Raw genomic sequence first — 16,228 nt, 5'->3', positions numbered from 1 at the left:
TGATGGATTTCATAACTTATAGGTTACAGTAAGACTGAACTCTCAAGTTTTTAAATGTAGTTTTTGATTCTAAACTACCTACTTCCATCAACCATAAAACATAATCACTGGAATTAAATGATGTTAAAATAGAGAAACTCAGAAAGAGTCTGACACAACTCTGCTGTATTGATATTTGTATCAGTGCTGTATACAAGTGAGCTGCTGTAGACTAGACAGTTCCACCTTCCCTTCAACGCAACACAAACTGCTATGTGTAAAACCAGCAAGTAGGTGTGCCCCTCATCCAAACCAGTGATAAACATGGTTACCTAAAGCAAACTGCCGGGGGTAGAAAACGGAACAGTCCAGCACACAACCTGCACAACAACGAACTTTTCACACCGATTCAGCAAACAGGATACGTTTTTAGTGAGCTCTGAGGTGCAGATGCACATCTTTTCTAATATAACCCAGCAGGTCAGCACATTCCGTTACCTTTGGACAAAGCAAGGTTAGCAATTTCCCTGTTTCCAGTTTTTGTGCTAAGCTAAGCTAATGTGTTATGGCTGTACCTACATATTAAATGGACACATTAGATCACCAGGGCTCATTAGCAAAACCAAAATTGAGCCATTTCTGTCAAAGCACAGGATTTCTTGAAGAGAATTATATTAAATATTATGTTATGTTCTCGTTACTGCCAAAAGACAGGACAGCTAACCTTTCAGTTATTATTTTGTCCACAAACAGAACTGCATTTTTTTGCCTGAAAGACATGACAAGAGCCCAGTAATACAACATAAGTGTAGCAGTGAATGATAACTTACCGGGGAGTAAAATCCCAGACGAAATACATTCAAAGACCCGTCTCAGTGCATCACCTGGGCTGAGTGGGGCAGAGGCGCTACTGATGGCCTTTTCAACAAGCAGCTCCATGGCCTGAACACAGTGAACATTGAGGATAGTTCAGACACCTGGCAACACTCACATCTCATTACTATTCAGTTTTTAAACCAGGATTACACTGTGATAACAGTAACCGTTTAACATTTAAAAACAGTTTATTTAAATGATACGCCATATATGCAAAAATCAACAAATAACACAATAACCTGTCTCATCATACATGATGACACTGGAAAATTAACCAGCTATAGTTTGCTGCTTTGTACCTGTAGTTTTGGGAACTAGGATCAGAATCTCAAAGACGCATTGCTCCCACTCCCCCACATGCTTTTGTTTCAGGTGCTGGATCAGGTTTGCTGTGATGTAACTGTTAGTACCCAACAGAGCAGCGTTTCTCACAGGGTGAGGATTGTGGTGGTGGCCGGTGCATTGTGTGACCAATGTATATGCAGAGAGTCATGCAGTTTAGTTTTATATAGTTACAATTTACAGATTTCCCATAAATGCCTCACATGCAGACTACTGGTAGACGCTAACTGGCCAGCTGCGCACAGAGAAGCCTCTGGTCCCCACTTATTAACAGAAGTTACAGCAAATCATTTCCATATCCCTGATGTAACATGACTACCTTTCTTTGGTTTTATTAAGCTTGTTTTTGACTGGGGTTAAAGCTCAGATGTGCTGTGGCTCCAAGGAACCAGCGACAGTCTACTGGTGTAACTGCTGGTGCTGGTGTCCCTAACCCAGTCCCCGATAAAACTGCTCGTCTCCCTTTGAAACTCAGCAATGTAAACCAAATGGGGGCCAGCTGAGTCTACAGTTAGAGCTCGTCTGGAGTCATGTCCAGTAACTAGTATTTCTATCTCATAGTGCTCCACCCTCAGGCAACAGGCCTTGCCATTACCTAACACAGAAGGCAATGGCTAGGGTGTGGGGGTGGAGCTGGGGCGTTGTGACCAGTGCCATAAAGGCACACCAGTTAAAAGAGAAATGCACCATCAAAATTAAATAACACTCAATAATTTCTAGGTCTGATTCTGGATAGGACAGCATCTGGACCTGACCCACCTATTAGTGTCCTCAGCCCTAGTGGAATGCACACCGAGGCCCACCGGGGGAGTATGAGCCATGACTTTATAGCTTCTGTGGATTGCACCGCACATCCAATGAGCAATTCGCTAAGACACTCCACCACGTGCCACAGCTGACAAACAGCTGACTGGACTTCCTCAGGCCAGCTGTGCGGTCCATGTATCAGCAGAGTGTTGTAAAAGCGCCTCTCCTCCTCACTACTGTGAGGTAAAGGAGAAGAAGTTGAATGAGCCTCAACCAGAAGGAAGTGATGACCTTGGGCTTACAGGATGGGTTAGGTCGCAGTTCTACTGCACCCATAATCACAGACAAACATGCAGGAGGGACGACCCGTAGAACACAGGGGTCCCCTGCACTCTTAGCAGAAGAAAGCATCGGGAGGGGCTCAGTCTTAACTGACACCAACTTAAGGTCTGCCTACCCAGCAGTTCAAGACAAACAAGGATGGAGCTCACCCTGCAGACCCCTTGCATGAAACACTTGACCAGTGGATGGCTCCTGGCCATGAAACTGCCCCAACCAATCCTTGCAGAAACTCAAACACACCTTGAAGCATGCAATAATTTAGGTTGATGGCCCTGAACTCACACCACTCAGCAAAAACATGCCAAGGTGATCCATAAACCCTGGATGTAGAGAATCATGGAGATCACTATAGCTGGCAGGCACAGCTCCCTCAAGTCTGGGAACCATCTGACATCCAGACCCTCTAGTGCCAACACAATGACCGATAACCACTGCATCCAGGTTCTGTGAAGCAACAGCACCATAGCCTAAAGGCTGGAAAGACAGCAGGCCTGCGGACCACATCACTCCGAGCCTGGCGGACACACAAACCACCAGTCGGTTTCTCATGTGTAGCAATCCCAGGTGCACAACTGTCGCCGCCATCATTCACAACAGTGACATGAACCTCCCTGCCATTACCTTAAATGCTGTTTCCATCAAATAAGTCAGCTGTAACAGCGCAGTCAGGTGGATCACCAGCTCCATGTGGTTTCCTGCTCTGAGGAAGTTTTGAGGAAGTTGACGAGGTTGACGAAACGGACCCCTCAAAGGGGTTAACCAATAATAAAGCTTGGTAGAAGGTGGCGCAAAAACGAAGTAGAACTTAATTCAATTTTTGTGAACACTCAAGTCTCTGTACATTTCAGTGTTTTTTTGGGCTAACCTTCACCAGGGTCTGCAGAGATGTAGATACTAGTATTTCCATACCATTGGCTTGAGGGGTGGCCCAACCCCCAACAGGAACCCCACCCCTCACTCAGATAGCAAAACAAATCCAGCCCATACCTCGGCCACATGCTCTTCTGGCTCAGTATATGCCTGGTTCCAAAGCCCAAATCTGGCCCATATATAGCATGATTGTCACATGCTACTTCCACATCTGGTTCAATTCTGGTGTGCACAGAAGGTCTTCTGACCGTCAGCCAATACTGGAAAATAGCTGCAATTTGCCCAGATGTGGAAGTATATAGGCCAGACTCGGCCCAAGGCCCCAGGCCTATATTGAGCCAGAAGTTTCATGTCGTAAAGTTCTTAGACTTCCACCTAAATAGTTTCAGGGTCATCAGAAAGAAGGGCCACATTTAGAGGCAAAAAAATATGGCTCAGAAACCCGAACTTGTACTGTGGTTGAAAAGATTCCAGGTGAAATATCTTTTAAATTTTTTTGTCCTGAACCTGTCACAATTTTGATACAGGCTGTCTTTGGTCACTAAAGCTCAACCTAGGACCACCACTTTGAATTAAGATTTCATTACTCTCAGTTATGTGAACTCTTGTCAGGGACAGCCCATTACAGTTTATAGTGGACTTTAAATGTTTTGTTAGCATATTTAAATAACATATACTAACCCATCCAGGGAAGGGCGACCACGTAGGAACTCGCTGACAGAGGTCTCGCAGGATTCGGATGATGATCACACAGGACTGAAGTCCATTAGCTCTAGCCTTGATGTAATAAAAGTTAGGTTTATGGAGTGACAAAGAGTGGCAAAACATGGACCAAACAAGTGAATCAGTTCTGTCTTAGAGGTCCAAACACTACTGTGCATAATGGAAGCTTGAGTATGGTTTGAAGTGTGTATGAATTTTCAACCAGCTGCCATTCCCAGTAGTTTTGAACCTCACAGTTAGTAAGGGAGTTCAAAGTTTGCAAGATGCACAAGAAATGAGGACCTTTCTTGCCATCTTCTAAACCCTGACCCCAGGTTTATCCAGGTATCTCACAAACAGGTACTTAAAAAGTACAAGAGGCCACCTGGGAGGAGAGTATAGGGACTGAAAGAGCCAAGGAAATCTACTTTATTTTGCCTGTGCTTTTGCTCAGGTAGCAGAATCACAGGAAACTACTCAGATATTCCTTTTTCTCTCAATCCCCATTCTACAAAAATATATAGAATAAAAACAATACAAATGTTGAACATGAAAGCACTTCTTGATGGCACAACTTTGTGCAAAGTTATTGTGCAGCCTTATGGAATCACATGTAACCATAATGCAGTACTTGGAAAATTGAAAAAAGGAATACAAGGATGCCAGTTCTTTGCTAGAGAATTTTCTTTCCATGTGAGAGCTTCAGATCAACTTATATTTATAATCAATACATGTGATGAACATTGACCAGATCCTTGTAATAAGTGGCATCCTTGAATGTTTTTTTGCTTCAGATAGTAATATTTTTCCTCATTATCATAAAACAAAAACCAAATGTGTAAAATACAAATAAACAAATAAATAATGCATCTCATAAGGCTACAAAAAGAAAGTAAAATGATGTTCCGAACCTGGAACCACTTAGCGTGGCGCAGAGCAGCCAGAGCGTCAAGGCATTTTTGCCTGTCCAAGACGTCCGCTGGGTCTTTCACCATACCCGAGGTTACATCTAAAAATGGATTTGAAGTGTCAAAATGGTGATGAGGAATGGGTGTTTGACCAGGTCAGCGAGGCTGGCAAAAAACAAACACAATGCCACACATACCAATGTTCTTTTCCTTGACAACCTACAATTGGTTGCTTCTTTGTAAAAGGTTACCGACACTAAAAAAAAAAAAAAAAAAAAAAAAAAAAAAAAAAATACAAACAAAAACAAACAAAAAAAAAAACAACCTGACTACACAACTCAACGCATTGTCACACTAAGTCGAGAGGTACAGATTGACAACGTGCAATATGTTAAGTCATTATACTCTCTAAAAGAAATATGAATTTACTGACTCAACATTGAAGATAAACTAATGTGTTTTGAAAGCAACATGAGTTTAGGATCACAAATGTTTTGAAGCCAATACCATTTTATCAGGTAATTGTGTTTCCTTGGTGAGTACCATGGCAATTTGGGATTTTAGTAGATTTTCTTCACTCAAACAACTAAAAACAGAGGCAGGAATCTGTGACAAATGATGATTGGTATGAACTTGGTGCAGAGAAAGAAAGGGCAAATGGCTAATAGTGAGTGACCTGATAAAAAAGTGGCATGGCAATAGTAGGTGTGGCAAAGTTTTTGGGATGTGAGAAAACCTTGGTCAAAAATCCTTCCGAAGCTGTTGGGCCTTACTAAACCTCTGATGGGACAGTGTACTGGAAATTTTGTTCAGAGAAATAAAAGGCATCTTTGTGTTGGACTTATATTACTACGTATATAAAAAAAAAAGGAAGAAGCAATGGGTGCTGAAGAAGAGAAAAAAAAAACATGAGAACTACCAGCAAACAAAAGGGGTTAGGATATCACTGCATGCATACCTAACATCAGTAGGTTGGAATAAGACCCCAACAATCATTGTACCAAAGGCTGTACTCAGGTCCAACCATAGATTCCTCTGTCATAGCCTTCTTACCCAAACACTAAACAATACTCCCCTAAGAATCATTTGAAATAATCAGATTTCAAAACAATATTACACAATATGATTCACCTTCATCTTTCTCTTGTCAATTAATTCAAAAGAGAAAAGTCTTCAAATTGCCTGACACCATCTTTCTACTGTCAGTGAAATCAAAATGACAAAAACTTGCCAAAGGCTGAATCAGAGTAAATGTCTCCTGTAGAGGCCAATTTTGAGTCCTATGTGCATAAAAGAAGGTGTCAATCAACTCAGGGGAGCACTTCAGAACAGGGGACCTCAGCATGGTGAACTGTTCACCAGGACACAAAAGGAAGATTTGTTTCCTGTGGGAAAATAACATCCAATTTCCTCTGCCTTCAGCCAAATCTTGGTTTAGAGAGTGTTGCAAAATTCAAACTGTCTTAGCACAATTAATTCCAAATTAAATTTGAGGAACAGAAGTGTATCCTGTTGTTCCTCCTCTGCAGGAGTCGTCTTTTATTTTGACACCTCATCTCAAAGAAAATTTGGACAGAAGATACTGTATTGCAGTCTCCCATTGATTGTGGCCAACAGTAAAATGGAAACAAAATCCCCTGTAACACAGGAAACAAAATAGAATCTCACCTGGGAATAACTAGACTTAACACAATGCAAACACTGATCATGCTTGTTTAAGAGGATAAAGATAGCATTTGAGAGGTAAGAGTTACAGAGCAAAAAGCGTGAGAGCAATACTGCTGGCACAAACCTCTTTCATTTTACACTAAAAGTCAACTTGTGTACATAACTAGAAAGAGCATTCACCGAGAAAAAAAGCTAAGTTGGGGGTCTCTCATGGGCTCCCACTTTAGACCAATAACAGCAGATTATCCAAGTCTAATGTCTCATTAAAAAAAAAAAAAAAAAAAAAAAAAAAAAAAAAAAAAAAGAGACCACAACTGAAGTTATTAAATATAATGAGCTTGCACTTCTTGGCTGCCCCGTCATTTCTGATTTTATGAATCCGAAATGAATCGAACATGAAGTGCAAGGTGCCAGAGTGATTTTGATTCAAAGCCCAACATAAGGATCTCTGTGGTGTGCCAGCAGCACAGTGCTCTTCAGGGTATCAACCAACATATTGAAACTGATTTCATAGAGAGAGAGCAGAAAGACAAGAAAAGAGGTGCAATGGGAATGGCTGTGATGGATTTCCCAACCTCCATCCCGGCCATTTTCCTCTCTGATGACAGGTGAAGTCAGTGTGATTGTCACTTGCATCTTGGGCTCGGTACAGGACGTCAGAATGATGGCTGCTTCCTGGACAGATCCCTTCACCTCATATTTTTCTGGTGTTACGATCTGGAAGAAAATTTTTTTCAAAGTTCACTGTACATACAAGTAGTTGGCAATCTTTTCTCAAAGTGAATGGTGCACACCCAGTTGTTGTCATCTACACTCAGTGGGCACTTTGATAGGAACAGTTATTAGTTTATGTGGAAAGTGGTGGACCACTTTCCACATGAACCAATCAAAGGCAGAGAGGTCCGAGAGAGCCTGAGGCATTACCAATTAAAGTGGCCACTGGAGAAATGAATTGTGGTGTGACAGTAGTAAAGATAGTACTGATAGTTGTTTGGGGAGGTGCTCCACAATGCGTGTGAGGAGGCCCTTGGTTGGCTTCTCCAAGCAGAGCAGGACCAGGTTGACATTTTTGTCTCCACGAAGAAGGAGGCCTTTGGCTAGGACTCCGACCCTCATCACTCCCTTCAGGGCTCTACACGGTTACAGGGAAGATGAGGAAATATGTAAAAGAAAAATTAAAATGCCATCATACTGAACCGTTAAATACATTCAAATACAAAATTTCATTGCGTTATTGAAATAAATTAAAAAAAAATGTATATTCCTACTTGAAAAAAGAAGAATTAGACCTATGAGTAATGGGTTTAATGATTCTGAAACTGAGACCATGATTTAAAAAAAAAAAAAAAAAAATACTGATACCAGAAGACAGAAAAAATTTACAATTAACAGTATAACAAATGTAAATCATGAAATTATTGTTCTGCCTAAACCTTTATAAATGGCTGTAAATTTTGTAAATATTACTCATCATATTCATTGAATTGTCTTCCAAATAAGTCTCAAGTCTCCATTTTGGTCCAATTTTGATCGAGTGATTAAGCTTGTGTAGGTCCACCACCCCTCCTGGTTTTCCTGGTATTATTCTTTTTTGAGCAACTGTATTCTTTCCCGGGACACGAATTGTCCTGGCTTTTGTGAAAACGCCCTTCTCATTTAGACTTTCATAGAGTCAAATAAAACCTAATTTGTTTCCTTCTACTGCTTTTCTGTTTTCTTCCTGTTTATGTCCAATCCTGTGTCTGTAAAAGGTATAAAAAACAGGTACAACAGTAACCAATTTAGTGTACTACCTAGCAACTGCCGCTGCTTGTCATTCCCCGCTCTCTATGGCTGCATAAATAGAAGCTGGAGAAGGAGCTCATTATGATTGAACCTTTTCAACAACTCTGCTGCAGCTTACATGTAACCATGGCAACCACAGAAACTACAGCAAAAAGGGAAACAATGCAGGAGCTGATTTTACATGGAGGTGTGTCATTTTCTAAATGATCTGACACCTACCTAATAAGGTAAATGCTGGAGTTTATCGCTGGAAGCATTTTATTTTCCAAACTGCACTTGCTGCACCTCCAGTGCGTTTACTCCTTTTTCGTTTCAGAATATTTCTCAGGAGGGTTTGCACTCACTCTGCACTGTGTTTGGTCATAAATGTGGGGTTGAGTTAAAAACACAGGTAATGTAAATGTGTAAACTGTTTTGAAGAAGCTATATTTTTATTTTTGTGTGTAAATCTACGGATTGGGAGATGTTTGTGTGTGACACTGGGCTCTACCGTAGCTTGTCTTGCTAAAGTGTACTGTTGAGATTGTATTTGCTATCATGGAGCATTTAGTGACTCATGATGTACACAGGCATGAGAAACACTGAATGTCCTATTTCTTCCTAGTTGCAGATGTGTTTGTTTATGCAGAGCTGGTTCTTTTGTTAACATGTTTTTACAGTTCTGGCAGTAATGGGTCAGTTCTGTACTCAGCTCTGTACTCAGCTGTGCAGTTAACCTGGCAAGGAAAGGTTTGCAAAACGGGATCTTTGCAGGACTCTGTTTCAGAGTACAGTATTTGCTTGAGGACAAGAAAGTGTATTTCTGTGCAAAGAGAGGCTAACTGTCCGAACGTTCCTGTTAACTGTCCTAACATCACTGCTAACAGTTTTTATGACACTGCTAACTGTTCCAACATCACTGATAAAAGTTCTAACATCACTGCTAACAGTTCTAACATCACTGCTAACAGTTCTAACGCTAACTGTTCAGTAGACAACTTGAAATGTAAGAGCAGCCCAGATGTAACACCTGTCTTTACAGGATTCCTTTTTCTCTTTGTCCTCTTCATTGGCCTTGTCCTGATCTGTGATTATGTCCGAAACCAGTTTGAGGGCTCGTTCTGTGATCGACACAATCTTCTGGATAGACTGGAGCTCGTCTTCTGAGGGGTAGATGGCTGCATGCTTGGTCATGACGTAGCGATCATCTGAAGAGTCAGGCCGACGGGGGGGCTGAAAGACAGAGTTATGGATTATGATGTTTCCGACACTTCTCAAAGATAATGATATAATTTACACGCCACACATCTTGTTGATATAAAGTGCATCACAACTAAAGCTTAAAACGAACATTATTAATTTAATTAGAAAATTCCAGGGAAATTTTGAGTGCCACGGGGGCTACTGCCGGGATGAGTACATGATTTATTTCCAGTGTTCAAAAGTCACCCTGATCATACTCTGGTTTTGAGAAATGTCTTAATATAAAAGACTCTGATATAAAACAATGTCACATCCCTCCATCATGTATTATGTGGGAAATAGCTCATATTCTGTGTTGTTTTTTTTTTTTTAATAAAACAAGAGGCGACATGTCTTCAAACTGGCATTTAAAGGGTTAAAATCCTGAAAACTAATAAACATTTGGTAGGTTTGAGCAGAACTGAAGTGGTTTAAGAGATCTATGCAATAAAAGCAGAAAAAAAAATATTGATATATGATAATTTTATAGCATTTTCTTTGTGTGTCCTTTTTTGGACGTGAGGAACCCCAGAGGGTACAAAATGTGTTACCAGTGTATAATAGACCTGTAACAGTAACTGACATTAGATTTTAAAAATATGTCAAAAAAGACACTTTCTTGCAGAAATCCAAACCTTCAGCTGTAACACAGCCAAAATGATCAGCAAATCAAAAAAGAAAAGTGAAGAAAATGTCCAAAATAGGACAGAGGGACCCCTGAGGGTTAATAAATCCCATGAACCGCTATTTAAATTACCACTATTATGTTTTTTTCTGTGCTAAATTTAACATTACTGGGGAGGAGAGCAACGCGACTAGAAGTGACAGCGAGAGAGGGCTAGTAGCTTCTCCTCTCCTCTGTCTCAGCGGAGACCGTCACAACTTCATTCACTCTTTTAACAACAACAAAAAAAAAAGCAACGAAGGAAGCAGTAAATGGACTTACATATTTAAGACCTAACTAAATGTAATTTAAGACCCAACATGCGGCTAATGTAAAGCTAGCAGAGCTTGGAGAGTTGGTTATCTGGTTGCTAGGCGCACGCACGCACGCACACACAGGTCAGGAGCTGCCGTTGCCATGGCAATGTGAAAGTCTGCTCAGAATTTGGCTTCTACATGGCTTCAAACAACTGCAAATTATGAGAAAACCGTTACTTCTTTTCATAAACCGAAAAGACCGTGCCAGACACTGAAGCCAGAAGTTTCTACAGTCTCTATTTTATTTAGATATTCCTTAAAATGAGTGAGTAAGCTCAGTGCGAAGACAGAGAGATATTCTTTTGAAAAAAAAAAAAAAAAAAAAAAAAAAGACGATTACATTAGGTGTCAATGAGAGTGAGACAGGTATTGCTGCCGGACTCGGCACCCCCCCGTTTAAATTTTGTGCAGACCCTGCCTGTCAAAGTTACATTTTATGAATCCCAACAACTATGTCTGCATTTTCAGAAAGAATTATTTGTCTCCTTTTTACGGTTTGGCCACGAGCTCGAGTTAAAAATAAAAATAAAGGTTATTTTTTACTGCTTCACGCACTCTAGCCAACTGACGCTTTCACTCTAACTTGGAAGAAAACGTGATTTGCACTCCTCCTTTGAGTGCTCACAGTGTGAAAAGTTTATATGTTATGTAAAAAAAGTTCCTGTCTTTTTGAGAGAGCAGAAGTTTTCCTCCGTTTTATAGTTTGAATCACATTTCTACATGCAGGTATGAGAGAGCTGGGTGACAAGGTTTGATGTTTATTTTGCATCTATGTATCTCAAAACAGAGATAGTTTCTGTTGTGAGCATGAGGAAGATAAATCCTTGATAGAGAAGTGGCAGAAACACACATTATGACAGACTCATATTCTGACATCTCTATTTCATGTCAGACTACTCACTAAAGTAAACTAAAAAGTAAAAAGTAAAGAAAAATGACCAAAGCCAAAGCCAAACTCCTCTGATGACATTGACACTGATGTGTGGTTTACAAATCATCAACCAGGAAAGTAATGAAGATTGGTAGGAAAGTAATAGTTTGTGGGGTTACAAGGGGGCAAGACTTAGAAAACCCAAACAATTTCCTCAAGTTAAATGTGAAGTGATACAAACTTAAGGTCCCCACATATCCGTATTGGTATCATCATCAAGACCTACCACAGGACCCTGAGGCTGCAAGCCAGGCATTCCAGGCCGGACTCCCAGTAGACCAGGTGGGCCAGGAGGCCCCTGTGGATACCCTCCATCTGGCAAACGACGGCGGTCGTCCCAGTGATGCTGCTCCTCTTCCATACGTCTCCAGTACATGTCTTCTTCGTAACGCCTGAAAACATAAACCACAGCTCCTCTCCACGTTCAACTTTTTCAGATACATCATTACCTTAACCATTGATGAGAAATGACTGTAACCATACCGCATCTCCATCCTCCAGCGCTCCTCCTCCTCTCTTCTTCTCCAGTACTCCTCTTTCTGCATCTGCTTTCTCATCTTCTCCTCTTGAATCTTTCTGGCTCGGATGCTGGGCTTCACCTCCACCTGCAGATCTGGGTTCACCTTTTTCTATAGAACAAAACGCATAAAAACTAGAATTACAGCCTTGAAGTTGTATTACTCCGCCAACCAGTCAAAGTTGCAACACTCTCAGAGCTTCTTCATATATAACTGCTGCTACATTTCATGCTCTGAGACACCTGATGAATACACTATGGTGGAGCAGTGCAACTCAACTCAAGCTACAAACCTTGTATTGCAGGCGATGCCTTCGACCTTTAAGATGCATTTCCTTTGCGTTTGGATCATTGAAACTACATTCACACAGCTTGCAGTGGAAGCGGATGACTTTGCCTTCGTCGTTTCTGACCTAAAATAAAATTCACATATTACTCTCAAGATCTAAATGTGTTTCTATTTCAGAGGTTTAGGTAGGCTCAAGCCCATGCTTAGGGTCTGTGAGAACTTACTTCCTCAACATAGTCATGACCGACAGGCTGGACGTCACTCTGCAGTCCAGCCAGGGCCGATGTGGACAGAGAATCTGACACTTCAGCCTTGGAGTCCTGAGTAACTGAAGAAGGTGTCGCAGGTTTAGAAGTCTCCACTTTGGTCTCCACTCTGGTGTCTTCCATCTTCACTGTGGTCTGTAATTTATTTCCACCTGCATTTCAGAAATAACAATGTAGATTATTCATACTGTGACTGTTAAACACTGGTCCGACTGGTCCTTGATAACAAAAAGACTAACTGCTTTAAGATGGCTCTGTGAGGAGGAATTTTCATCGTGGTTAATATGTCTGACATGACAAGTATCATATGCCAGGAACACACTGGCCGCATGGTGGTGCATGGCAGCTGTGGATGTCTTCGTTTTCATTTCACTGTCCATGTTAACGGGTTAGAGTGAACACACGCACAGCTGTGTCGTGTGACCTAGAGATTTGCCGTCTTTCAGTAAAAATGGACACAGAAAAGACCCGTTGATGTCATACTGGCATCATACCAGCAACATTACGTAAAAAAATGCCTTCCACTATAGTTTCAATGTCTGAATCTGAATATGATAGACATAAACATAAATAAATTTAACCACAGCATGTGGAGACAGAAACATTTGAGACGTTTTCTGTCAAAAATAAATCAGAAATTAATTATGAAAAGAAATCCAACATTCAGTAACCTGTAAACTATGTAGAGAGACAGAGCTAGAGCCCGACCGATATTGGATTTTTGGGTCCGATGTGGATATTAGGGAGTAAAAATGTCACAATGTGACACACACACTCGTATATCGTGAGTGTAGTCTCATATGTTTCACAGAGACCTGGTTAAACGACAACACTCCCAACCGCTGTGTGGATTTACCTGGCTTCACTGCAGTATGAGTGGACAGACACCAGAGCAAGTTGGAATAATAAAAGGTGCACTGGTTCTGCTTGTGAACAATAGATGATGCAACCCTGGTCATATCACAGTGAAGGAGAAGATCTACTGTTGGAATATTGAACTGTTGGCAGTACAGAGGGAGTTCTCAAACATTGTCACCATTGTTGTTTACATTCAAACAGAATCAGAGCCTGCAGTCATGTGTGACATCATTCACAAGACTGTTGTAAGAGTACAGACCCAGCACCCTGATGCATTCATTGTTATATTGGGGGATTTTAACTATGTCACACTCACCTGACTGGCTTCACTCAGTATGTTGACTGTCCCACAAGGGAAAATAAGACACTTGATCTGTTGTATGCAAATGTCAAGGAGGCCTACACAGCTTCAGCTCTACCACCACTTGGCAGATCAAATCATAATCAGATTTTTCTTCAGCCTTGCTAAAAGTCCTGTGTACTGAGGCAGGCTGCAACCACCTGCTGATTCAGGAACTGGACCCCAGAGGCCAGTGAGACTCTAAAAGGCCGTTTTGAGTGCACAGATTGGAATGTACTGTTGGAGTCACAGGGAAATGATAACAGCAAGGACCCTAACCTTGAATGGTTGAATGTACCATGGACTACATTAACTTCTGTAATACCAGCAAGGAGTGTACACTGCTTTCCAAACAACAAACCCTGGATCACCAGTAACATCAACACCCACTTCAACCAGAAAATGGGGGCCTAGACAGGGAGAAGCTCAGGTGTGTGTAACATGAGTTGAAGAGGAGATTAAAGCAGGCAAAGGAGGACTACAAAAGGAAAGTAGCTGCAACACAACAATACCAGAGAGGTGGGGAAGGGGATGAGGACCATCACTGGCTATAAAGAGAAGAACAGCCAGGCAACATCAGGTGATGTGGACAATGAGTTCAACCTGTTCTACAACAGGTTTGACACAGCTTCACCTGTTCTCTCTCCCACTGCTTCAGCTACAGCTTCTCCTACAGCATCTCCTTTACAACCTGACACTGCAGCTGCAACTCCCTCCAAACTGGGGTCAAGTCTCCTGTCCCTTACAGCAGAGGATGTGAGGGCCGAGCTCAAGAGGCTATGTCCTGGAAAGGCAACAGGTCCGGATGGTGTGTGTCAGAGGCTGTTAAAGGACTGTGCAGCCCAGCTGGTTGAGCCTCTCCAGATGATCTTTAACTTAAGCCTACAAATAGGGAGGGTCCCGGTCCTGTGGAAAAAAATCATGTCTTGTTCCAGTACCTAAAGTAGGGTGACCAGCTGAGATAAATGACTACAGACTGGTGGCCCTCACATCACACATCATTAAGACCCTGGAGCAGCTGCTTCTCCACCTTTTGAGGCCACAGGTTGAACATGCACTTGACCCCCTACAGTTCACCTACAAAGAACATATTGGAGTGAATGATGCAGCCCTTTACATGCTCCTACAGGCCCATTCTTACTTGGATGAGCCAGGTAGTTAAATGAGAATTATGTTCTTTGATTTTTCAAGTGCATTTAACACCATCCAACCCCGCACTCTTAAAGGCAAGCTGGAAGGGATGGGGGTGGATTACCTGACAAGACGACCACAGTACGGCAGGCTGGGTAAATATGTCTCAGGGACAGTGATGAGCAGCACTGGGGCCTTCAGTGAATGGAGCGACAAGAACTGCCTCCTTCTGAACACCTCCAAGACCAAGGAGATGGTCATCAACTTTCAAAGTTCTACGCCCACCCTTCAGCCAGAGGGCAGGTCATCGAGGTAGTGCATACTTTTAAATACCTAGGTGTGCAGCTGGACAGTAAACTGGACTGGTCAGATTGAATTTAACAACACAACTAGAACAATCAGCAGAATAATGGGCAGTTTTCATCATTAACCCACATTCTATAATGTAGTTAACTCTGTGCTCCAGGCTGCAGCTACAAGACACACCTGATGGATGAGCTACAAGCTAGTCGGTCGACAACTGAACATTTCTCCATCTGTGTGTGACAAACTTTCACTGGATGTGTGTGTTTTTTGCAGTGCTCCAGTGTGTGTGACAGCGCTGACCCGCCCCTCACACACAGGGTGTGTGTGTGTGTGTGTGTGTGTGTGTGTGTGTGTGTGTGTGTGTGTGTGTGTGTGTAACAATGACTCAAATGTGCTGCACTTGCAACACGTGTTTACTAACCAACAAAATTGATCTTGGGCGTGTTGACTTTCTTCCCAGCTGAGCCGGAGCTGGCAGCAGAGAGGTTACTGGCTAACGGGTTTTTGCCGCCCACAGCACCACTGCTGACAATGTTGACAGGTTTCAGGTAGGGGGGGCTGGAGCTGTTGGCAGGGGAGGAGGAGGTGGCCGCGCAGAGGGAACTGGTGGTGCTGGAGCTGCTTGGGGTGGCTGTGGTGGTTTTGCTGGTGGCAGCTGTGGTGGAGGACGATGCCTGAGTGATCATGCTTGGCTCAGTAGACGGAATGGGTTTACCAAGTTTGGTATGAAGCTTCACAACCTGGAGGGAAAGTTCAGAGCAAAGAGCAAGTATGTAGTAGGTCTGAGGTTTCCATGTAACATTGACAACACAGACTAATGATTCCCAACAATTTCATTTATTTACCTCTTCAAAAGGAAAGTTTCTTTCCTTATTTTTAAATTATTTCATAAAAAAAAAAAAAAAAAAAAAAAAAAAAAAAAAAAAAAATCAGTTTAACCCCTCTTCTGTAGAGTGTGATAATTCATGTTATTTACATGGGTTGTGTGAGGTACTGATCTATCAGTTAGCTGCAGTAGATTCAGAAAAGCTGAGTGATGAGCTGCTGTGGACAGGGACATCAGGAAAAAAAAAAAAAAAAAAAAAAGCTCAGTTTTTCATCAGTTGAAGCGTACAAATTATTTCTAATATTTTCACATCTTTATCTGATGTCAAACAGTCTTATACTGT

The 16,228-nt window shown here is 41.8% G+C and overlaps 1 protein-coding gene across 2 annotated transcripts in view; it reads right to left on the bottom strand.

Annotated features, from left to right (window-relative positions):
* The window catches only part of zfr (zinc finger RNA binding protein), a 29,755-nt gene that overhangs the window by 2,195 nt on the left and 11,332 nt on the right, over nucleotides 1-16,228 (bottom strand). Inside the window, exons 8-18 of one of the 2 annotated variants that reach the window (XM_056376012.1) lie at nucleotides 15,481-15,799; nucleotides 12,383-12,576; nucleotides 12,163-12,282; nucleotides 11,836-11,981; nucleotides 11,579-11,744; nucleotides 9,229-9,431; nucleotides 7,416-7,566; nucleotides 7,010-7,151; nucleotides 4,770-4,867; nucleotides 3,838-3,933; nucleotides 810-921 (exon numbers count right to left, since the gene is read on the bottom strand). In XM_056376012.1, the coding sequence (XP_056231987.1) occupies nucleotides 810-921; nucleotides 3,838-3,933; nucleotides 4,770-4,867; nucleotides 7,010-7,151; nucleotides 7,416-7,566; nucleotides 9,229-9,431; nucleotides 11,579-11,744; nucleotides 11,836-11,981; nucleotides 12,163-12,282; nucleotides 12,383-12,576; nucleotides 15,481-15,799 (1,747 nt within the window). Of the gene's footprint in view, nucleotides 1-809; nucleotides 922-3,837; nucleotides 3,934-4,769; nucleotides 4,868-7,009; nucleotides 7,152-7,415; nucleotides 7,567-9,228; nucleotides 9,432-11,578; nucleotides 11,745-11,835; nucleotides 11,982-12,162; nucleotides 12,283-12,382; nucleotides 12,577-15,480; nucleotides 15,800-16,228 lie in introns of those variants that run through there. The other variant, XR_008827817.1, reaches the window with a different exon arrangement.

Source organism: Seriola aureovittata, chromosome 5 (assembly GCF_021018895.1).
Source record: "Seriola aureovittata isolate HTS-2021-v1 ecotype China chromosome 5, ASM2101889v1, whole genome shotgun sequence".
Lineage (NCBI taxonomy): Eukaryota > Metazoa > Chordata > Actinopteri > Carangiformes > Carangidae > Seriola > Seriola aureovittata.
This window is presented reverse-complemented; position numbering and strand designations above follow the sequence as displayed.